Source organism: Rhinolophus hipposideros (genome assembly GCF_964194185.1).
Source record: "Rhinolophus hipposideros genome assembly, chromosome: 19".
Taxonomy (NCBI): domain Eukaryota; kingdom Metazoa; phylum Chordata; class Mammalia; order Chiroptera; family Rhinolophidae; genus Rhinolophus; species Rhinolophus hipposideros.
The window spans coordinates 51,145,088-51,169,524 of NC_138065.1; the positions used below are offsets into that span (position 1 = coordinate 51,145,088).

General features: G+C 44.0%; 3 protein-coding genes across 7 annotated transcripts in view; 1 reads left to right on the forward strand and 2 right to left on the reverse strand.

Annotated features, from left to right (window-relative positions):
* Nucleotides 1-902: 902 nt before the first annotated feature.
* TIPRL (TOR signaling pathway regulator) lies at nt 903-15,272 on the reverse strand. Of its 3 annotated transcripts, none has more exons than XM_081026543.1 (7): nt 15,015-15,272; nt 12,614-12,793; nt 11,805-11,904; nt 10,102-10,233; nt 6,719-6,814; nt 4,007-4,069; nt 903-3,069 (listed from the first exon to the last, which is right to left on the reverse strand). In XM_081026543.1, the coding sequence occupies exons 1-7, from the start codon at nt 15,116-15,118 to the stop codon at nt 2,926-2,928; spliced, it is 819 nt and encodes a 272-aa protein (XP_080882669.1). In that variant the 5' UTR covers nt 15,119-15,272; the 3' UTR covers nt 903-2,925. The 3 variants fall into 3 exon arrangements, with proteins under 3 accessions (XP_080882669.1, XP_080882671.1, XP_080882670.1); XM_081026545.1 differs by having other exon boundaries at nt 15,062-15,243; XM_081026544.1 differs by lacking the exon at nt 15,015-15,272 and adding an exon at nt 14,831-14,983.
* Nucleotides 15,273-15,371: 99 nt separating this feature from the next.
* Nucleotides 15,372-23,611, reverse strand: LOC308487687 (uncharacterized protein; the record flags this gene model as incomplete). The annotated part of the gene is made up of 3 exons (XM_081026206.1): nt 15,372-15,795; nt 17,890-17,943; nt 21,952-23,611. 3 exons carry the CDS (start codon nt 23,609-23,611, stop codon nt 15,515-15,517), a joined length of 1,995 nt encoding a protein of 664 aa, XP_080882332.1. The 3' UTR covers nt 15,372-15,514.
* The window catches only part of GPR161 (G protein-coupled receptor 161), a 31,531-nt gene continuing 29,819 nt past the window's right edge, over nt 22,726-24,437 (forward strand). The window contains exon 1 of one of the 3 annotated variants that reach the window (XM_081026540.1): nt 22,726-22,905. The gene's annotated coding sequence lies outside the window, so the exon portion shown is untranslated. Of the gene's footprint in view, nt 22,906-23,270; nt 23,322-23,634; nt 23,758-24,437 lie in introns of those variants that run through there. The other 2 variants (XM_081026542.1, XM_081026541.1) reach the window with 2 other exon arrangements.

Here is a 24,437-nt window from a genome sequence, read left to right on the forward strand (position 1 = left end):
TTGGGCAGGGTTTCATACCTCACCTTCATACCCCCGGCCATGACCCAGTGTTTCTTGTGGGCACCTCGTGTAAACCATTGAGGACTTGTGAGTGTATATAAAGACCCCTTATTTGAGACTCTCAGCCATTCCAAACTGATGTTAGCCCACACTTAGCATTTAAATGTTAAAATTTTAGCTGATTTTTTTCTTATCTGCTTGTATAGTGGCCATCTTTCTCTCATGTTCTGAGATCGACCAATGTCCCATCTCTCGTCGGAGGATTCATCACTCTGGGATTCAGCTTATTTTGTTTTGCAACCTCAGCTCTCTGAATTCTGTAATTACCAGACTTTTCTCCTTGTTAAGTTAGGAGTGACATTCTCTTGAGGCTTTCCACATTCTCTTCCGAAACAGAACCTCTACTAAAGTTGATCTTCTTATTCTCTTAATCAGTGTTATTTCCATCATTGCATTTGTTAAAATTTGTAATTACTTTTCCTTTGTCTCCTCCATTAGACTTTAATCCCATGAAGACATATACTATATCTCTTCATTACTGTAATCCCTCCTAGGACTATATAGGACACAGTACTCAAAACTAAGTGGAATTATACATATAACAGGTGTTTGTATTTTCAAAAGCAGGAAACATTAACCAAACAATGGAAAACACTGGCTAGTTATAACATCCATAGAAGTCCTGGGATGGGAAGGGGAGGCAGAAGGAGAAGAGGAAGCAGAGCCCAAAAGCTAAATGGGGGGGGGGGGGGGGGTTATATTCGGAACCACGTATTAGATTTTCATTTATAATCTGGAGATAAACACTACAAAGTTGACCAAGTTCAAAATGAGAAAGCTATACCAAACCATTCTTTAAACTTCAAGACAAAAATGGAATAAATGAAATAGCAAAACAGATCAGTAATTCCTTATTGTTTATTCTCCTTTTACAAAAAAATCACTTGGGACAAATAAATATAAAATGGTATATGTGTTATTTAGCAATGGGCAAATACAGGTTTTCAGTATTCTCCGCAGGAATAAACTCACAAAATGTTCAGAAGTACATTGTTCTATACACCACCCACTCTATAAAAAAAGGTCAATTCTTTCAATTCCCTACGGTTTTTAACAATGGATTCTCAAAATAAGTAATCTAAGACTGACTCAAAGATTAAGACATCTCAATCAAGTTGAAATATATATAGACGTATATATACATACGTGTGTATATATATATAAAATGTTGCCCAGAAACTTCAACTAATTAATATTCTTACAAGTTTTTCATTTCTTATAATTTGCATGAATAATGAGCTGTTCTGTTCAAATTTGCATGGCAAATAAAACAGAAAGCTGAATACAACATACACACTTGCCCATCCTAAGAGAAAACATTAAATACAGGTATATTTAATATACAGTGAACATGCCACGTTTTTGTAAAGTCAACAAAGTCTTGATTTCCTATCCCATGCAGGTGATACAACAGAAGGCAAATGAATACCAAAACCATTTGTGACTAAATTTAGCTAATAAAATCAGCTAAACAACTACACGCACAACAGCATACCAGAGTTTGAGTAATGAATGAATATCTAATTGTATTGTTTCACTAAAATTTATCTTCAAGCTAATATCTGAAGAGCTTTGCTAATACTTTTTAATTAAATATTCTTAGTTAATGATTTATCCATCAAGTGGAAATATGTACAACAGTTATTACAAACCAGAAAAAAGGGGTGATATTTTTTCCCCTGCCCTTTAAAAAGTCATTTTTAAAAATCCATTTCAAGTAATTCTTTACTTGGTCCTTTGTAAACACTTTCTACTTTATAAAGACCACTTAGAAAGGCAGAAAAGAATATCAAATGTTTAAAGGGTCATCATCAAAATAACCAAAGACATTTTAAATTCATTTTTGTGTACTTTCTGTACTGCCTAGTCTTATACTAATTAATTACATTCTACTGGATCCCCTATAATGTTAAAAACATGAATCTTAAAATAGAAAAACTGGCTTTTGTATTTAAAAATAAGCCCCCTCCTCTACAGCTACTTCTCAAATGTTTTAAGCAGAGAATTAATCTGGTTGTATTAGGAGTCAATGTCACGTGTGCTAAAAACAATCCATATTACCTCTTCAAACTTTTTAGGGCCAATACCAACTTCAATATTCGATGAGTTTATCCCCTCTGTGGTTACATGGAAGACAGAAGTAAAAAATGTCAGTACGAGGAGAGCCACAGAGAAGAAGAAGCACGCAGAGGTGGTGGAGACAGCCCTGACATATTGTCAGTGGCAAACATGCCCATGTGTTTCTACAGACACAATAGCTTAAATTCTCCAAAGAATTAGGCTATTTGGTTCTATGTCTGAAACTTCCTCTACACTTCAAATGCCAATTTAAATTTAGGGGGGAAACATTTTTTTTTTTAATTTGTGGGTGAAGATCATTAAAGTTTAAGGTCAATTTCTTCGGAGGCAAATCATGACTCCAGAAGTGCGAAGAAACGTCACAAAGCCCAGGGTGAAAAACTGGTACATCAATGTGCAAGGTCGGCAACCCCGTGAAGGTCACAGAAGATTCAGAGATGACAATGAACTTCCTCACGGGAGAAAAGTGTTTCACGATGGACGCAGATTATGTCCAGTGCTCATAAGACACACACAGATCCCTACTGGTGACATCTCACTTTGTGACAATTTAGAAATCCAAATCTAACTCTAGGAAATATAAATTTGGAATATGAATTTCAAGGTAGACAGCACAAACAGCCATTGAATGGAACCTACCTGCAACAACCTTTTATTGTTTTTCCTTTAAGGCTACAGAAAATTTGCACATAGACAAGGCAATTAACTCTCATAATAAAAATACCCCCATCCAAATAGCCAAGGTCTCCAGTCAGATTCCACGGTGAGTATATGGTACATCACATTCTATTCCACAGGTGTATTTTCTTGTGAGTCTGCGGGGTTATGATCAATTTTTTCTGGAAATATTAGCTTCTCATAAACTGCCTCCTTTATCGGTAAATGCTGTGATATTTCATTAGGTTCCGTGAACAGGGAAGGTGAAACATGCTAGGAAATACGGACATCGTATTAGCATACATTCAGTTATTGCATTGATATTTTTTAGAAATGCTTCGGTTCAAGCATTCAAAAAGCACGCACATTTTCAAATGAAGTGCAATGTATGTAGATAAGGAACATCCTTAAGTATTCCTAAAATACCAGGTATCTCTGGTTACTGATTCTTCAGCTGTCACTGGATGATTTCCTCAAAGATCCCAAGATAGGGTGTTTACAATGCTCCCAAAAAGGTGCTGAGAACTGAACACATCTTAATCCAGTCTCCTTTCCCTGTTGCTTTTGTTCCTTGAAAGCAGTAGCCTTCAGTTAGAGCCCAGTGTGCAGCCTTGAGTGCAATCTCAGTAACTAACCTAACCTATGGATACTGGGCCCAGACAGAAGGAAGCACAAAGGGTGAAAAAAGAATACCAAGTTTGCAGGAAAGTATCACTTTTTAAGTAACTCATTATAGAATCCTAAATTCCAAGGAAGCCCATTACAAGGCCCAGGGGAGCAAAAAATAAAGAGAAATTATGCCCAAACCAACAAGTCATGGTGCAGAATTACCACTTTCAGGGGAAAGGGGAGACTGGGTAGAAAGAAATCCTAAGGTGGCAGGTGGCAAATGGAAAGAACGTGTATTTGGTACCAGCTGTGGCTCCACCAACCAGATGTGTGACTCAGCGTAATTCACACCTCTGGGTCTCCGTTGTTCCAGAATAAAATGCGGAAGCTAAACTGGATGATAGCTAAGGTACCTCTAATATCTCTAACTGTTCCTGGATTTGAGGTAAGCTCACTAAAGTCATATATCCTATAGAGCCCTTTAGGTGAGTTCATGAGTTCAGGGATGCAGATTCGGGTGGATAAGTAGGGCGTGGGGAGATACATATTTAAAATGAAACATAAAAATACAACGGCCAAAAAGGGATCTTTAATACTGTACCATTAAATTAGCAATTTTGCTCTCTCGTGATGTATATTCTCGTAACATGTAAGTCTTGTCAGCCTATGTTTAAAAATAAAAAAAGTTAAAACAAATTTATATTGATTTTATAATCCTTTCTATTAAACAAAACTGCTTACATTTTAGGACAGGTTCTAAAAGTAGCATGAAGTCTAATAGGACTATCTTATTCTTCAGTGAGATAATTGCTATTTAATTCTTACCAGTAATTCTGAATTATTAATTCCAATCCCTATGAATCCCAGTCACATCAGCTATCAATATGTCAACAGATTTAATAATTACCATGTAAGAGACACACAAGCAAAGGTTTTACTTTCAAAGTAAATACGTATATAAGTGAAATATGCAAGAGATTTTAATATTCAAGTTTGTAACTACATCTTTTCTTTAGGGTATAAATATTATCAGCTACCTACATAACTGTGGCTACTTTTATATACCAAAAGAGAACCAAAAAAAAAATTATATTCTCTCCCATTTCCACAAATTTTTGCCAAATTGCTCATTTAAAATCGCTTTCTTTTGGTACTTCAATATTTCCGATTTAAGATTTTTTTAACTTAGGTTTTAAAACAGCAATTTATTACAATTTGTTTTTTGGGGAAATACTTTTCAATAAAAGAAAACCACAAGATTATATTCCCTAAGGTTTCAAACTTTTATGTCAATAAAGACAGATTAGTGCTCCTCATAAAAATAAAAAAAAGGGGCCGGCCTAGTCACTCAGGCGGTTGGAGCTCCACGCTCCTAACTCCAAAGGCTGCCGGTTCGATTCCCACATGGGCCAGTGGGCTCTCAACCACAAGGTGCCAGTTCGACTCCTGCAAGAGATGGTGGGCTGTGTCCCCTGCAACTAGCAACGGCAACTGGACCTGGAGCTGAGCTGCGCCCTCCACAACTGAGACTGAAAGGACAACAACTTGAAGCTGAACGGCACCCTCCACAAATAAGATTGAAAGGACAACAACTTGACTTGGAAAAAAAAGTCCTGGAAGTACACACTGTTTCCCAATAAAGTTAAAAAAAAAAAAAAAAAAGAAACAATCAAATAACATAAAGTATACAGAGTATAAATCATCAGTAATCAGCTCCTATAGACACTATCCTTAACACTTAGAAATCGCTACACAGAATCTTACATAATCTTATGCCCATCTTTCCAAATCAGTTAAATAGAACTGTCTGCCATTAATGTTAATGGTTGTATGTTTTTCTGCTATATTGATGTAGAGGAAACGATTTACTCAGTGCCCATTCAGTGGGCAGTGAGTTTCTTCCTTCTGCCATTTTGGATTATAAACAACATTGCCATGCACATCCATATATGCACGAGGTGTGATCGAAAAATACGGTGAATGTTTAAATTTTAAAAATTATTACAGTAAAAGACACATTGCCATTAATCCCCCTCAAAATACTTCCCCTTTCTTTGAACACACTTATCCTATCGTTCTAACCACTTCCTGAAGCAGTTCTGGAAGTCCTCTTTCGTGAGTGTCTTTACTTTATCCTCCATCACAACACTCTGTGTCACAAATCACTTCTAGAATATGGCAATTTCTGTCAAATAAAAATATGACGGTGTTACCTTATTCACCGGATCTGGCACCGTGCGACTTCTGGCTTTTCCCCAAAGTCAAAATGACCACGAAAGGAAAACGTTTTGAATCAATTCAGGATGTCCAGGCAGCAGCCACGACAGCGTAACTAAAGACACTCACAAAAAGAGGACTTCCAGACCTGCTTCAGAAAGTGGCAAGAACGATGGGGTAGGTGTGTTCGAAGTGAGGGGGAGTATTTTGAGGGGGAATTAATGGCAACGTGTCTTTTACTGTAATAAATTTTTTTAATTTAAACATTGACCGTTATTTTTCAATCACACCTCGTACAACTCTCAGCAACCACCTAATTAATATTTGTGGATTACTGTATATTAGAATCTCTTAGGGAGAATTCTTTAAAAACACAATGTTGTTGAGTTAAAAACATAAGCATATAGTCTTTCTTTAGCTCAGCTCTGAGACCGAGATCATAGCAGCGTTTATTTCCTAGGATGTTAGAAAGGTAACCATTGCTACGCCTATGCTAACTGACCCCGGAGGTCTCTTCTCGAAGTCGTCCTTCTGCATGACCACCAATGTCAAAGGAAACATTCATGGAAAGGACAGGCTGCGATGAAGCTGCTAGAAAAATTTTCGATTTAAGCTTGCTCCCGCTTTTAACACTTTATTTTTTATACACTTTGTTTGTTAACAGTTCTTTCAGAAGGAGCACGGAGCTTTCAGACTTTAGAACAACTATCTAAATAATTAAGGAATACAAATTTCAGGAGGCCATGTAATTACTGTTTCTAATATCAGAACCTTATATAAATAACACTATAAACACAGGTCTAAGAGTTAAGGGACAGTTTTCTTAGACACAGATTAAGGACATACAACAATTTTTAAAAGCATCAGACTTTCCAAGTAGGGAATGTCCTGTAGAGAACATTTGCAGCTACCAGAACTTTTGGAAAAGAAGATGTAATGTTTTAGTAACTTCAGTCAACAGTGAATGTGAAACACCCAATCTTAAAAGTTAGAAAGATTGCCATATAACGTATTATTTAATTTCAAATTCTCAGATAATGAAATAACATGAAGAGGCCCAATATCGATTATATTTGTTAAACAACCAAATAAATACCTCGTGGTAAAGTCTCGTGTCATTCATTCTGATGAGCACTCCATCAATTCTCAAGAAAAACCGCAACAGCAAGAAAAAGCTAGAAGGCATTACTCTCTTTAAAAAAAAAAAGAAAGGCACATTAATAATTTAATGAAAATTAAGTATTTTGTTACTTTGCAAAGAGAAACAAAACGTTTTAAAGCACTGGAGGAGAGCTGAATGAGCAGTACAGACACCTCTGAAGTACAGGTTCTTTTTCCTAGCTCCCACAAGCCTCCAAACCGTGTTTATATCATAGCATTTAACATCCCGGTTTCAGTTTCCTACAATAGAAATGTATTGTTTCTAAGTCAAAATACATTGAAGTTAAAAAGACGCAGCACGTACCCAAATAATGTGAAATTATGCTCACTTTAGACAATGGTCGTTATTCTCTCACAGGACACCATTACAAAGGAGCAGGTCCACTGATGTGTTTACTTGCTTAAAGCCCATTCCCCCCTCTTGATGCCGGCTCCCCAATCGGGGGAATATCTCTGTGCTCCACACGGGGTCCCCAATGCCTAGAGAAGTACCTAGCACGCAGCAGGTGCTTCCGAGCCGTGGGCTCAGTGAAATGGAGGCTGGCTCTCTTTGCTAGAGAAAGGGCTCGGCCACAGGGCACTGGGACGCCGCTCGCAGCAACAGACCCAAAGGCCAGACTTAACGAAAGAAGAGCTGGAGGAAGAACTGACCGACGACCACTTGATGCGCCACAATAAAGGGATTTAGAAACATCATTACCTGACAAAGCGCTAGATATAACTTATGGCAAAGACTGACGCACAACATTTCTTCAGGTTTCAAAATTAGTTATTAACAGTGGCACGTGACAACACAGGAAGCGGGCAGCAGTGCCATTTCAGCAGGGCAGTGGGGAGGCTAGGATCTGGGAGGTCCCAGTGCGTCCCAATTCTACCACAATACACGGCTGTACGTTATAAGGCAGTAGTTCTCTCCCCGGGGCGTTTGGACATTGGTGATGATGAGCAACCAACAGTAACATTAGCAATTAAGGACCAGAACGTGCAGTGTTCTGTAACGCACAGGAAGCACCTGTACAACCACGTCCAACCCCACACCCCGCAGAGCTTCCCACGCATCTCACCTGGCGTTCCTGTAGGGGAGAAAAACGACTTTTAACTATCCGACCTGAGAACTGAATCCCATTTTACATATAAATACAAAAGTCACTCCATTATCCAGAAAGACAATTGCCTTGTAAATCAAGGAAACATTATACTTTGTTTTATTTGGAATTTTACTAAGAGTTGTTCACCACTTTGAAAATTCCATCACCAATGGCAGCGCCAGACTGTTATTTGAGTCACTGACATACCTGGCATCTGTTAGCCTACACTTGTAACTGTCACATCCACAGTCATTCAATACGCAAATTCAACTACCTAATACTTCATTATGTCTTAGTGTAATCACTATGCATTTACACATTGAAATACATGTCACTTTAGTCTAAATCAATTTGCTTTTAGTGCATAATTACAACATTACATTGGTTTATGGGAAAGCAGGAAGAGAAATGTACACACCTAAAACCCAGGTCAGGGACCCCCCTCCTCTAAGAAGACTTTCCTCACCTGTTCCCGCCACTTCCACATCTGCCTAGTCATCAAACACACCGAGTACACTAAGCACTGTCGGGTAAGAACTAGTCTTTGTCCTACAATGTTAAAGACAACTCAATACCTCACCTGGTAACTGTGACAAGCTCCAGGTGTGGGACTCACGGGAACAAAGGCAGCCTTACCGACGTCCTGCTCCCCTTTGCTCCCGTCACCATGGGAGAAGCGCTGCCTGTCCTGTCTAACACTAAGCCTGCCAGGATCCAGGTCCTAGTGGATTAGGAATAAGGGCCAAGGGGTGAACTGATTCGCTGTGTGCGAAGGGCATTTCACAATGTCCGTGACATTACTCCTGACTCTGGTACACACATAACACACTTACATCTGTCCCCTCTCCACCACTTTCATCCACAAAAGCACGTGTGCTCCCCACACACCCACCGTGTACATCATAGATACACCCATTTGGATACAAACACACACCCCAATGTACATACTCATAAAGAACATTCAACATCGTAGCTTTGTAGGTGGGTAGACAAGTGGAAAGGGACATGACTGGATGAGTGCGAGTGAACAAACCTAAATGACAAAAGATAAACTGGGGGAGAACTGTAGGTAAACAGGGAGTAAGGTGCTAAAAGAAACAATGATCTAATACGAGAATAATGATATATATTGGTTCAGAGAAAACTTTGTCACTAATTAGTTTCACAATCTTAGACAAAGTAGTCTTTCGGGGCCTCGTCTATAAAACACGGAGGCCTAAAAATTCATCACAATTCCAAAATCCTCTGATTCTACAAAAAAACTTGACCTTAAATTTATTGCCGCTTCTGATTTGTTTTCATTCTTTATTGTTTACAAAACAACACCTGCAATGACTACTCTTCAAGAACAATGATTCTGGAGCCCATCTTTGACAGGCCTTGTGATAAGTGCTACAATGGAGCGGTTAACTTACAGGAGTGTAGAGAAGGGATATTGGACTCTGCTGTGAAGGCCTCACGGAGGTGGTGACATTTTATTATTATTTTTTAGAGGAGCAAAGATTTTTATTAAAGCAAAAGTACAGCTCTCTTACGAGAGGGGTTACCTGAAACTGGGGTGCCCCAAGAAGTGACATTTTAGTTGGGTCTTAAACGATACAACATTTAATACAAAGTTTCAATTCAAGTTTTTCTAGAAAATGTTAGAAACCCAATTACAACCTAATAATAAACAAATATGAGAAACTGCTAGTGGCCTGTTTATTATTCTTTTTAGGCATGTTCCACGAATAGCATTGGGTTTTTTTTGTAGTTGTTTTTTGAATAGCATTGTTAATGGAAGTAGTTTGTCTTCCCAGGAAATTAACACTTGCCAATTCCGTTTCCACTTCTGTGGTGGACACTGAAGTGTAATTTAATAGTGCACTGAAATCCTGACACACAGGTCACTTCTTTAAATGACATCCATCTTGCTGTCTGCAGAGCTTTTCAATATCATTTTTAATTCAAAATGTGAACATTAAATCATAGTTTTCATTCACATTAAATAATAAGCAAACAAACTGCAAAGTTGCCAAGCAGGTCGTTAATAAATGCTGGCTGAACTAAAGTCTTGACAATGCACTAAGATTTTGTGACTTCTATAATGGATACTGATAAGATGTACCCTAGACCCAAGTGAAACTGCATGACGACATGTTAAGAAGGTATGGTCCAAAGAGAGTCTTATATTTCTGACGAATGGTAGGACTGGAAGAAAGAAATTTTACATGAAAATCCTAATACTCACAATTTTCACGCTCAGGCTGGAAACTCCATGGTCATGAAGCTCATCTTCAAATAGGAGCACTTCTTCAAAAAACTTAATCTGTTCTCTGGCTTTCAGTTTCTCTGTATCTATATGGTCTGTTGTAGGTACAACCTGAAAGACAAAATGTAAGGCGCACAGAAAGTGTTTTAAGGAGCTGGAGACACAGCGAAGTGGCTGATGGTACCTCAGACCCTCCAGGAGGCTTTCCCTAAGTCAGCCCACAAAGTCATCATCATTATTGCATCAGGTTAAAATAAGTTCCTCTCCTGACTCCTGGCAACGAAATGTCAAATGGCCTACGCAGTTTGCAGAGGTTTTCAATCAGGCATGAGAAGAGAGAACATCTATCTATGAAGTATTTATTATAAGGGATTTATGGGACCTTCCTCCCCCAGTAGACTATAAAGGAGGGGGTTTTGTCTGTTCTCTACGAATCCGCAGTTCCCAGGATTAGTGCTATCACATAGTAAGAGCTCAGGAAGGAAGGGAAAGAGGAAGGGGGTTGGGGGAAGGCAAAAAGGAAGGAAGACATGTTCTCTCAAAACCTATTTTTGTCTTGGAAGCAGCACAGAAAAATACTTAAAAGCTTGGAATGGAGGAGCAGCAGAAACTGATGGTAAGAATAAGTTCCTGCTGTGACCTTCCCAAGGTTCTAAAAATCTTTGCAGAGACAAGGACCCATGCACAACCTAACCTCCTGGACATTTCTGCCTAAGCACCAACATATGACAGAGGGCCTCCAGTAACCACTTTTAATGTAAATAGATACACTGAAATAATTTCGTTATCTATAAGAGAGCGGGACAGTTAGAGACTGCAACCTAAGCCGAATTTCCTTCACTTCAGTCACACTGTAAGATTTCAATACACAGCTCAGCTTGCAATACGAGACCTATGGACCCCACCTTCCTAGTGTCATCTACTGTAAGATGACCTCCTCGGAAGCAGGGCTCAAGGGATACAACTTAACAGCAACACACAGCTTCGGAATTAACTGAGAGCTTTCCCACAGCTTATCTCGTATCAAAACTCCGCTATGAGGCAGATATTTCTGGTTACCCAATTTACTAATAAAACAGACTCGGATAGATAAAGTAATGAGCAGGTTCACACATAGTGCAGGCAGGACAAAAACCTAACTTGTCTGACCAGAAGTCCTCTTTGCCCACATAGCTGATCTGTCTACGTCACCTAATAAATTATGTCAAGGACAGATACATGTTTTAATTCTTCTTGAGTGACAAATACAACATGAAGGCAGTTTGCATTGCTATGAATCATACTTTTAAGAATAAAAATTGTTGCACTATTTTCTTCTTTTATTTCCTGCTGATAATCAATAAGCACAATCCATTCGTATTAAGGGTCTGAAGCCTCCCACAATAAAAAAAAGTAAGTACGTGTTTCCCTTAAAAGAAGACCTAGCCGGACAATCAGCTCTAATGCATCTTTGAGAGCAAATATTAATATAAGTCTCGGTCTTATTTTACTACAATATAAGACTGGGTCTTATGCTAATTTTTGCTCCCAAAGATGCATTAGAGCTGATTGTCCGGCTAGGTCTTCTTTTCGGGGAAACACGGTAGGATGAAAGTAGTAGCGAAAAATAAGCCATTACTAGAAAGTTCTAATGATAAGACTAAGACAATTAGTGACTCATAAAAGCAACAAATAAGATTTACCTTTAATTTGAGTGATTCCCCGAGTAACGTGCCCTTATAGTCAGTTGTATAGGTCCAATCGTACGGCTTCACAACTTCCTTGGAGTGTTCGCCCTCCGTCCTCAAATACCAAAACGAGAAGGGTCAGATTCAGTGACACAGAATACAGGTCTGTATTCACACATGACATGCACTTACATCCTACAAATAACACAAAATGTTCTACTAAATGCATGTACTTGTCAGAATTCCCCAGTACCAGACTTCCCTTTTTTCTGCACTTATTTTATGGAACCTGTCATGTGCTGATGACAATCACGTGTGCACTGCCCAAGGACATGGTGTAAAGGCCCATACTCCTTTGCTTCTTCCAAGGGACCTTGTACATAACAGGCACCAGGTAAATAACTGCTGATTTGGTGATCAAAGAAAGCCTATTTTTCTGAATTTCAAAGCTCCACAAATTTTCAACGCTGTCACCCCAATAAATTAAAAAAAATTTTTTTTCAACGCAAAACATAAACATTTTTCTTCAAAAACAGGAACATTCAAGGACACAGTGTACTGCCTCTTCGCTAAAAAACCCTGAAAGCTCAAAAAGTAAACCCTATGTAGCTCAGCTCAACTGTAATTCCATTTAACTCCACAAGTAGACAAGAGGTGGGGTGACTAATCTCCGTTTTATGGATGAAAAAACTTAATTCTAGGATGATCCCACTATCGAGTTTAATAATACTACTGGCCCTTCATTCTAATCAAATACACATATGATGACCGAATATGTCTTTCAACTCTTTGCTCTGTTTCACCTGTAACGGCCCGATTCTCACCTGCCTTCCCTCCACTCTTCAGCGCAGGCTACTTTAAGCATTCCTTGGTAGTTGTTCACACATCTTAAAGCATCTGTAGCATTGAATTCAATCCCAAAGCCAGAACCGTGCTGGATTCTTAAAACGTTGTCTCCAAACATCATTTCGGGAAGAGCTGGCATATGCAATTCATCAGCTAACCTATGCATAACCCAAATCAGGTAGGATTATTTTATGTCACTGTCAGCACTTTGGTTTCCTTTTGATCCCAACAGAATACTTCCTACATTACTAAATGTTAAATAATATATGGTTTAATAAACATGATATATTTATAAAGTCTAAAGATGCTTTCATCGTCCAATGTCCAATCATTATGGCATTGTACCAGGTAGTGGGCTAAGTAAGACAGATAATAAACAAATATAGAAATAACCAGGAAACCTGAAAGCATACCTAACACAGAGATTCCATGAAAGTGAATTTTCCAGTTACCTTATGTAACAATTTTTTTATTTTCTTCATTTTGGAAAGCTTTCAAAATGTATTATAGACTTTTCTATGTTCTCTTTGTTTTTTAACAGATTTTTATGAGGTTGGTACAAAAGTAATTGCGGTTTAAAAGGTTAAAAATAATTGCAAAAGCCGCAATTGCTTTTGCACCAACCTAATATTAAAATATGGCTAACATATAATATTATATTAGTTTCAGGTGTACGTGACTTTTCTGTGTTCTTAAACAGAAAATATAAAATATTACTTTACCTTTTCTTGATGATTACAGATCATCATATTTAACAATCTTGGAAGATAATGCGTTCAAGTTCAATGAGTATGTACCCCTCTGGTAGTTCTATGAACTAGTTGTAGATGTGAAAGAATTACTGTCACCAACTTAAAACTGCTTCAAATGTTCTAAATTCAGAGTTATCTTAACACCATTTCTAATGCCGAGCTTCGCTCTTAGCAAACAGGTATCACCATTTTATAAGGCAGAGAAGACAGGAAGCTTCTGTGGGATTAAGATGCCTTAATTCATTAAAGGAAGCTTCCCTAACCCAGTAATTCCCATAATCCATTTATTTAGCATCCTAGAGATTTTTACCCCCTAGGGCAATGCATCACAGAAAAATTTAGGACATGTGAGGGTAAGCCTTTCTTTTGTCATAAGAAGGACAAAGTATACTCAAGCAGATGTATTTTAGAAAACACAAAGAGATGAAAGATGTGGAATTTGATTCCCTTTCAAAAGTCTCCCTGCATCCAGCACCTCTCAGCGAGCCTGTGAGTAAATTACAGGGTAAACACAGTTAGGTGTTGACTGCTCTGTGTGCAGCATAATTATGTCTATGGTGCGACATGTAACAGAGAAAGTTACATGGAGAAGAAAACTCCGAGTAACTCAGTCTTTGTTTTCCTTTCTCTTCTGTGATTCCCCTAGTTTTTCCTCCTGAGTCTGCAGGAATGTTGTGTCGTGTTCTGCCAGGCAGCTCAGCGTGCTTTCCCGCCTCTGCTCTCTTCCCTGGCCACTTCCCCGTCCCTGAGGCCTCAAGCGCTGGGCTCCACGTCTCGGCTTCCACGTCGCGGCCTCTCCTTTTCTTCTGGCGGTTTCTAGAGGACCTGCCTTCGCTCCCACGACCCCAGGCACCGACTGGAAGCACGATCCCGACCTCGCCTCGCGGACGAGGCTCCCGCCAGCTCCGAGACGAGCCACATTTCGGCCAACCACAGTCACAGTCCCCTGTGCCCGACCCCCGCCCCTCGGGCTGGGTGTCACTCGGTTCAAGGGCGACGCTGCCCGCGCAGCAGCCCGAGCCAAAACCTCGCCCTCCCTACAGATTCCCCTTTCCCTTCCTCCTCCTCCTGGGAAACGGCCACCGAACGCGGGGACTCGTCGTCTGAGACGCGGCCCGCCCTGCGTCCCCTTCCGCCCGGCGCCCCGCGCCCCGTCCCGCAGCCCCGCGCCCGCCCGCCCGCCCGCGGCCTCCAAACTCGTCCCTCGGGGCGCCGCCCCCGGTGCCAATGACCCCGGGGCGGCGCCGGCGTGCGGGCCGCCGGTCACCCCCGCCCCGGGGCCGCTCCCGTCCCGACACATCCCGGTCCCCGGCCTCCGGCTGCACCGACACGCGGACACTCGGTCGGGCGGCCACCGTCCCGGCGCCCCGTCCCGCACACGCTGTCGGAGCCCACGCGCGTGTCTGCGCAGCACCCGGCACACACGTCACGCCCGTCACTAACCGCGAGGACGCGGGGCAGGGCCGCCAGGGGCGCGGGCGGGGCCCCACGCGGGAGGGGAGCCCGGCGGGCGGAGGGGCGACGCGAGCACCGCGCACGGTGTCACTCGCAGGGCCGCTCCGCAGGGACCCAGCCGCCGGCCCTGCCTCCCGCCCCGCCCGCGCCCCGCCCGGCCCCGGGGCCTCACTTCTCCACGTCCGCTGACTTCATGATGTGGGTCTTGGACGCCGTCACCTTCCAAGGCCCGAAGGAGAAGTCCTGGTGGCTACTCTGGAAGCCGTGGATCATCATGGCGGAGGCGGGGCCCGCGCGGCCCGGACGGAACAGGCGGCGGCGGCGGCGGCGGCGGACGCGGGTCTCCCAGCCTCGCAGCGGCCCAGCCCCGCGGCCTCAGGGCCGTTACCATGCCCGGCCCCGCCCAGCCCCGTCGCCAATCCGGACGCCCGCCCTCCTTCCCGCCTTCTCCTCCGCCCCTTCGGCTTTTGCTTCCGGGACGCTTCCAGTGTTGCGTGACCCACGTCTTACGTCACGGCGCCCCGGAAAAAAGAACAGGAGAAAAGAGTAGGGGCGGGGCTGCGGCCACGAGGGGTGTGGTCAGGGAAGCACCGCCCCCGAACTCATTGGATGACGTCATCTAGGGGGCGGGGCTCGTGCCGTGCAGGTGATACATCGACCAACAGGATTGGGTCAAGGGTAGGAAGAGCCGGACGCGGTTCTGCACGGCCCCGCAGGATGAAGGCAGGCGTTGGGCTGCATGCCAGAGACAGATGGTGGGAAGAAGCCCAGAAAGACAGGTGCACCCCTCAGGAGAAATCCAGGAACACAGGGCAGGAGCAATTCAGGCGGAAGAGCCAGCCACAGATGAGGACCAAGAGCAGGACTCCAGTGCTCCAGCGGTAACAGGAAGGCAGAACCCCATCCACAGAAAATGACAGTGGCGGGCAGGGCATGGTGTCTAAGCACCAAGTCTGGAGAGAGAAAAGAGGGGTCCGTTACTCAATGCAAAGTCATGAAGAACCAAGAGAAGAACTTAGTCCCTGCGCAGAGGGTGCTCTTTCCCTTTTCCTAGGTGTATCTTTGGATCAAGCCTCCCCCGCCACCCCAGCCCCACCCCCCAGCTTGAAAACCTTTCGGGGAGTCTGTTCTAGACAAGGAAAGAGCTCAGTGGAAACAAGGGGCCACTTTCAACATCTCCTTAAGTTCTCAGCCCTTCATACCCCAAATATTTACATAAAACACATGAGGGAGGCCAAGTTCCGCGGAGGGCAGGGAGGAGAAGAGCCAACAAGAAAACTCAGACTGGGGAATTTAAAAGTGGGGAGGGGGCAGGCGAGGGATGAGAACATCCCTATTTCAGCAGGGTAATGGAGTAGCGAGAGAGGGTGCAGCAGAACCACAGGATTTGAGGAGCCATTGTTGATTGCATCCAAATTTATTTTTAAAAAGAAACGTTGCCTACTCTCACTTGTGGTGTGACTTGGAAATAAAACCAGCCCATTGGTAACGGAGAAATAAAAGCCAGCCACTACAAACTCTCAGAGTTTCAGAGAAATGTATTAGCTGACTTAAGTTCCCGAACAAATATACTTCTTACAATATATAGTTTTATACACACACATCCATACTCTTCCAAAATATACATCTTTACTTACTGCGATATTTCCTTAACAATGCACATGGTGAAAACTCCTTCCAGATCAATTGATATCACGTGAGCTCTTTCTTGTTTAGTAATATAATCCATAATACAGCTATTCTAGTTTTTACAACCTTTCCTCTGTGGATGGGCGTTTACTTTGTTTACATTTTTTGCCACAACCTAAAATGTCACAATAAACTTTCTTGCATATGTATATCCTGTGTTGGTGCTTTTATTTCTATGGTAGAAGTATTGTTTTCATTCTCAGGAATAGGATTTCTGTCTCAAAGGGCATAGATTTATTTTCATTCACAAGACATTGCCAGGGTCCCAGTTCTAAGTGCTGGTGTGAGGACAATCCACCTCCAGAAACGAGGAATCTGAATTTTTTTCAAAGCTCTCCACATAATAGAATAGGAAGTAATTTGAGAGTCACAGATTCACCTCACTGCAGAATTTACCACGAGGAAGGAATAAGGAGCAGGGATCAGGAGAGCCATTTGACTGGACTCCCTTCTATAAAGGGTCTCAAATGTAAACTTTTCACGTTATCACCAAATACCATTACAAGTAACAGGGACACTCTGACAGGACTGAAAAAAGAAAATATGAGTAATTCAACCTTAAAGGTGTGTCTCATTATCTGCTCACCCCATTGGTAATATTTATCTCTTAATAAATTTTTGTCGTTAGCACAATCATAGGGTAGAACATTGCCATCTGTGATGGCACACTTTAAAATCAATTAAATCTATGGTATGACATATGGCCAACATTCAAACAGTATGTTTGGAACAATTCTTTCAGCAATATTATTTCTCTGCAAAAACTCTATCCTTTATATCAATCAAAAGTATTTCGATATTCTAATTTTTCTGGGTAGAGAAATTATTGCGTTGTATTGTATAAGATTATTAGAAGTACTTATTTGCTAAAGGTAACTGTTGGATATACCGCATGCTTTATAATCCTGCATTGGCATTTCTGCATTCTTGTCTTTTCTATTCTCCCCTCCCTCCCAATCTCTCCCAATCCCCCTGGCATCTCTGTATCTTTCTCCCTCTCTCTCCAGTCTCCCTCCCTTTTGCACAGGTCCACCTCTCCCAGGCCCCTCTCCCTGACCCACCAGGTTCTCCGCTGAGAATACGGCAGCTCCAACATTGGCCACTAGGGGCCCTCTGCTCCCCTGGCCTGAAGGGAGAGAAAAATGTCTTTTCTCTTTTCCAACTTTCGTTGATAGAAATACCGTTAAGTCTCATGTATATTTTCCAAAGAACATCCCTAAACAAACCGAGGGAAAATAAAAAGAAATACAGAAAAGATGCTCCAAACAGCAAGCAGTGGTTTCCGAGTTTAAAGGACTGAAACCTCCCAGCTCCAGCGGGGACTGCTCCTCCCTGACAAAGCTCTTAGGAACACTTACTTCTCCACCGTTCCGCGGGCGCTGACAACGGTATTTCCTCCCGTCTCCTCAGTCCTAGGGAAGCCGAGGACATTCTGATGCCACTTGTCTGAAGGAGTCACAGCCCGGGTTTGTTCCCTTATCTTTTGCCCAGGGCTGTGCAGGTAATTTCTTCATTAAAATCTCTCTATTTGAGCCGTTTGGGAGTGAATTCTGATTCCTGCCAGGATCCTAACTGTCACATGTCAATTTGTGACATGTTGCAAATATTTTTCCCAGTTAACCTTTTTTTTTTTTGACTTTGCTTATGGTCATTTGTCATGAAAAATTTTAAATTGTATAGTCAAATGTATCTTTCCTATTATTACTTCAGGGTATGATGTCATAGGAAATATTTTCCTACTTCCAGGTTATAAAGGGATTAATCTTCATTTTCTTCTAGAATTTATTTGGGTTTCATTTTTGACAGCTAGATTTATGATATATTTGGGATTTATCTTTTACACAAATTCTTAAATCACCTCCTGAGCACAAACTTTATTGGTTTGGTATATGCTATTTGCTGGGAGAGCCAGAATAATGGTGAAATAATCATAATCTCTGATATTCCCATTCAGGACATTACAGTTTAAGACAGATTCTAATGATAGTAATAATAATTAAAAATGATGGTAATCGCTAACTTTAACTAGAGCTTGCTAAATTCCAGGCATATTAAAAGCATTATGTCATGTAATCCTCATAACTAGTTAAAAAACAAAATTCCATCGAGTATATTTGGAGATCTAATTGGCTTTATTAAGTGACTCGTAAACCAGGCACCATCCCACCTAACAAGTACAAGTGGCTCTGAGGGGTTGTATAGAAGAGAAGGTTTTTATAGGAAGAGTCAGACAAAAAAGCTGTTAACAAAAGAAAAGAAAGGATTATTTGGGGGCCACAACATCTTTGGGGGGAAGAGAACTGGAAGAGATTGTATCCTGCAGACTGCCTCTTCTTTCTATGTGGGATGGAGAGAATTTCAGATTGGTTGACAAAGGCTGTTCCTGGGGAATGTGACAGGGCCACCTAATTTGTGTTGGTACATCTGACACCACAGTGACAGTGTTCTCAGTGATGAGATTTTCCAAGATGGCGAACAGCTCTTGGTGAGGTTTGAACAAATGAAAGCACCCTTTTCCCTCAGTTTACACAGTAATGGCATCCCCGACAAACTGGTGTACAGCGCATGCCCAGGAATTTTAGCTTTTTTGTGGGTCCTTCAAAAGGCACGTGTGAGTGGGACAACTTTCTGTCTTAGACTGTCCCATGTACTGCAAGACGTCTGGTATCCAGGGGCCCCACCCACGAAATGTCAGGAAAGCCCTCTTGTCGTTGTGACAACCAAAATTCTCCCCCAAATTTCCAAAATGTCATGTTGAGAATCACTGAGTTAGATGCTTTCTGTTCCAAATATCAGAGAAACAAACCCGTATAGACTTAATAGAGAGTATTTATTGGCTCCTGTAACTAACCAGTCCCAGGGAAGGCTTCTTCCAGGGGGCATCACACAGTTTAGCCAGCACCTAAATTCTCTTATTTCTCACGCCCCCCACCCCCTTTCTGTACTCCGTTCCCTAAATGTTGGTTCCACTTGGTATTCTCAGCAAATTGTCCCTGGAGGCTTCAATCTGCCCAGTCTCCATTCCTGAACCAATCACGTGGCTGAAAAGGATGGGAAATTCTGACAGTCAGAGCCCACCTCTGGAGCAGGGGGCAGGTCAATGCTATGCAAAACCCACGGCTGATCCCCCAGGGGGAAGCAATGGTTTCCTAAAGGAAATTTGAGGATCTGCTCCCTGCAGGAGAGGGAGTGAATGCTGAACAGCAAACAGCAGCTAACCACAAGGTCTGGGAATGGAGCCTGAAACTCAGCATTTTAACAAACTTCCCTAAAAATTCCGTTTATATTGGAAAACAGCTTTTATCAAGACAGTGGTAATCCCAACAAGGGCTCTAATTTCTCACACCTTCCACAAGAGTTGTTATTGCCTTTCTTATTTAGACCTTCCTGGAGGGTTTTGTTCTGATATGCATTTCACTAATGACTGATGATGTCCACCAGATTTTCTGGTGCTTATTGCCCATTTACGCATCTTCTGTAAAGAGATGTCTGTTCAGATCCTTTGCCAGTTTAAAAAGTGGGTTGTTTACCTTTTTGAGTTGTAGGAGTTCTTTCTATATTCGGGATACAAGTCCTTTATCAGATACACGATTTGCAAATATTTTATCCCATGCTGTGGGCTGTCTTCATTTTCTTGATGGTGCCCTTGGAAGCACTAAAGCTGTTAATTTTAATACAAGCGGACATATCAAACTTCTCTTTAACCAATTGTGCTTTTGTTGTTGTACCTAAGAAATTCCAAGAGATCCTTATTTAGCCCAAAGTTTGAGAAGCAGAGGCCCTTGAAGATGTACTGCTATTTATTTTCATTTATTTTCTTTAATTTGTTCAAAATGTTTTAATGGAGTAGGTCCTGGTCCTACAGTGGTGAATAAAACAGACAGGGTTCCTGCCCTCATGGAGTTTATGTCTACTGGTGGAGACATATTAGAAAACAGGGAAATAGAAAAAAAAAAGGACAAATATCACAAATTGGGATGCACTTTATATAGAAAAAGAATAGAGAGCTCGGAGAGAGAGCAGAGCTTAGAGGATCTCTTTCAGATTGGTCAAGAAAGGCATCTCTGGGGCAGCCAGTTAGCTCAGTTGGTTAGAGCTCAGTGCTCATAACACAAAGATTGCCATTTCAATTCCTACATGGGCCACTGCAAGCTGCACCCTCCACAACTAGATTGAAAACAACAACTTGACTTGGAGCTGATGGGTCCTGGAAAAACAAACTGTTTCCCAATATTCCCCAATTAGAAAATAAATAAATAAAAAGACTTCTCTGAGGTGACATTCAATCTGACATGTGAAAGGTAGGAAGGCAATACTGGGGAATCCTAGGTTATAGAAACAGACAGTGTACTTTACGAAAATTAACTCTTGCACAAAATCAATGTTATGTTTTTCATATGACTGTTACCTGTACAACGGTATATAGTGAAATCATCACTTCAATAATATTTTCTATGTTTTCTCTGCACTTGGCCGAATACTGCTCACAGTTCAACATTAGCTGTAGAAGAACAAAAACCCAATCTTAAGAGAGCAATTTAAAAGATGGATTTGTTGGCAGTAATTTGTATCCTAGAATGCACAGTAAGTTCTGAGCTCACAAGCTATGGGAAGAAAACTCCTTGCGATGAATAATATATTTGATAATGGGCAGCAGGAGAAATGAATGTTTTCAGCTGAGTTCAAAATGGAATTGACTAACTATGGGAAGGAGTTTTTGTGTCATGGGTGGATATGACACCCAGAGCCATAATTCTAGATGTTCATTCTCTCCATGCCAGTCTATGGCATATATTTTCAGACTTTTCTTGAATACCAACTTTCAAAGGGGCTTCACTCTCAGGTTCTGTAGCCCTCGGTGATTTACTAAGTTTATGTGCTTTTGAACTCTACAGATAGTTGGGTATGAGTATGCTTATATAATCATATGAATAAGCCGAGCTTCAGAAAGGTTAAATAACTCCCGAAGGGTCACAAAGCTTAGCCAGTGTCTGAGTCAATGCAAATTAAAAAAATAACTAGGGATTTCACAATAAAAGTATAAAACACTCTGGAGAACAGACAGCTTCAGGCTCCTTCAGCACCTGGCTTCCTGGTGACCTAGACTCAGAGGAGACTCAGCTTCCAGTATTTGACCAAATAAAGCTCCTGTCCCACCGGAATATTAAGGCCTCCATTTACTCTTTTTCTCCCCATTATCAGGCTTGTCCCTGAAGACAAGCTGGGTGTTTGGCAGGCGCTAGATAGTAAATTTTGTTCTAAACGGTGCCTCAGTGGCCTAATAATAAGGAAGCAGCTCCCACAGAGCCAACTGTAGACAGGGACTAATTAATGCATTATCAAAGCAGATGGATTTTGGAGGAATTTGAATCCTGCTCTGGGTACACGTTTTCGTCGAGTTTGGTGAACTTAACTCTTACCTGATTGTTTTGCTGCCCTGTTTCTTTCTCTCTGCCTCTTTCCTCTTGAAAGCAGTTTTACTGTTTGCTCCAACTTTTCGTCCCCTTGGTGAAAATACTGCATAGAAAACGAAAGAGGGTAGACAGGGTACAGAACGTGGGGAGTGAGACAGGGAAGAAAACAAAACAAAACAACAACAACAACAAAAATCCTTATGAATTTGTCCTCCGAACTGGCAGCGCCAGTCTGAGTGTTGTCATGATCGCTCCCGGTCCTTCGGTTCCGAGGGAGAGGAGAGTTTCCATTCCCCCCGCCACCCCCAAGGGCTGTGGGGTCCTCCAGGGCTGGCTTCGCAGTGGCTTCCCTGTAAGACGCCCAGGGCCCGAGGCAGTGCCGGGCATCAGGCAGACGCTCACACACATTGGCCCGATGAATGAAAGGTGAGCAGGAAAGGTGATGCCAGGAGTTCGGGCAGGACTGTTGGAGGAGATGGGGCAGTGCGGAGCCTCCGGGAAGAATCCGAAAGTGCAAGTGTGATGCAGTGAGAAACGGAGTGGGGACAGCCCAACGGCTGGGAGTGGGACGGCGGGGTGGGACGGGAAGGCCCGAGCGGGAACCACCAGGGTAGCAGGAGCGGCGCGGGGCCAGCGGAGCGGGGGAGGGCGAGACAAAGAGCCGCGCGGAGGCTGGTCGTGGGAAGCGATGGAAAAGAGGTGGCGGGGGGAGGGCGGCCGCGCAGGAAGGGGCGTGAGGAGCGCGGGGAGCGCCGGGCGGGGCGCCGGGCGGTGCGGGCTGCGGCGCGAGGGGCGGAGGCGCGGGCGGCGCGAAGTTCCCGGCCTGCGCCCGGCGGGGTCCGCGTGCCGGCGGCGGGAGGAGCGAGCGGGCTCGGGGCTGAAACCCGAAACCTCTGGTCCCCGCGCGGCCGGGAGGAAGGAAGCGGCGGCCGAGGCGGGCGGCGGCCGGTCGGGGCCTCGGTGAGCACGGAGGGGGCGCGGGGCGCGCGGGCCGGGATGGAGCGCGGGCCGGGATGGAGCGCGGCCGGGTTCGGGGCGCAGGGGCGGGGCGTGAGCCGGGGGTCTCGGCGCCCCTCCCCCACGCCTCCGCGCCCCTCGGAGGCACGGGGCCGTCCCCTCGGCCGCACCCCGCCTGGCTTCGGGAGCCCGAGCTCTTTGTGGAAGGGCTTGGGGGCGCGCCCTCCGCGGCGGCCCGGGGCTTCCGAGAGGCCCTGCTCCACAGCCTCGGCCAGGACCCAGGCGGGGGGACGACGGTGCGGGGCGTGCCCGGGACCCCGATGGGGGTCCTGCGCCCTCGGCCGGGGGCTTCACGCCCGCTCGGGGACAGGTGTGGGCTGCGCGGCCGCCTGGCCCCGCGGCGGGAGCCCGAGCACCAGGTGAGCTGCGCCCTCCCGGCGGGGCCCGGGCGCTGTCGCCCCGCGCCGGGCGGGGGGCGCGCCCAGAGGCGCCGGGTCAGCCTGGCGCCGCGGGGTGGCGCCTCTGCGCCTCTGATCGGCGGCGGGGAGACCCGGGGCGCGTGGGGGGGCTCGGGCCGCCCGCGGCGCCCTGGGGCCAGAGCGTCACCCCGCGCAGCCCGTTGACCAAGGCCTGTGGCAGGGGACTGGCGGCGCTTCTGCGAGGTCTGCGCCCCGGGCACCGCGCAGCCGGGCAGCGCGTCGCCTCGCATCACACCTTGGGCGCTATTTTTGTCCCGGATTGTACCTTTCATCCGTTTTCTGCGAAGTGCTTTCATCAGCAGGTCATTTGAAGTTGGGAGGTGGTGTGGTGTTAGTCAAGGATCTCGGTTCCTGCATGTGTCCAATGGGAATAATGGTGAGTAGCCGGGGGCGAGCCTCTCCGCGCGCTGGAGGCTGCGGGAGCACGGACCTCACCGAGCCTCCTGCGTCCAGCCGGCCTCATCCCCCCTCATCCTCGGGAGCGCTAGTGCATCTGGAAATAGGTGGCTTTCCCCCATAATCCATCGTACTGCAGCCCTGAGACAGGTGAGGTGGTTCCCAGGCCTGCAGAGCAGAAGGAGGTGGGAGGGACCCCAAATCACACAGACGGATAGGGGAGCGCTCTTCATCCAACTCTCTTTAACTGGGACTCTTGCCACCCAATTTGGTCACTTCCTCCAGTGCCCCTTTTCCTGTCCCCGTCCACACCCATCTTGTTTTATACTTGTAAGACGCTCTACAAGCACTTTCACATACCCTTTTTCTTTTCATTCACATAACATCTTTGTGAAGTGCTGTAGTCCATTTTACAGGTGGAAAAACTGACTCAAGAGAGGCGTCCAGCAAGAAGGGCGCCAACCTTGAACTCAGGTCTTTTGACTTGGCAGTGCTTTTCACGTGGGCTCCATGACATGGGGTGCTTTTCACGTGGGCTTTCTAGACTTTAATCCATGACACAGATTAGAGACCCCTCATAAAAAGGCCTGCTTTGCATTTTAGAGACTCACTCAGTCCAAGGCCTGGGGTACTCCAGTCACCCTCTTTTGTTGCAGCCCT

Coding starts and splice junctions, on each gene's coding strand:
- TIPRL (XM_081026543.1), bottom strand. CDS start 15,118: ATGATGATCCACGGCTTCCAGAGTAGCCACCAGGACTTCTCCTTCGGG. Junction 4,070..6,718: donor ACACGAGACTTTACCACGAG/GTATTTATTTGG, acceptor TTTTAAACATAG/GCTGACAAGACTTACATGTT. Junction 3,070..4,006: donor GCAAAATTGCTAATTTAATG/GTACAGTATTAA, acceptor CGTATTTCCTAG/CATGTTTCACCTTCCCTGTT.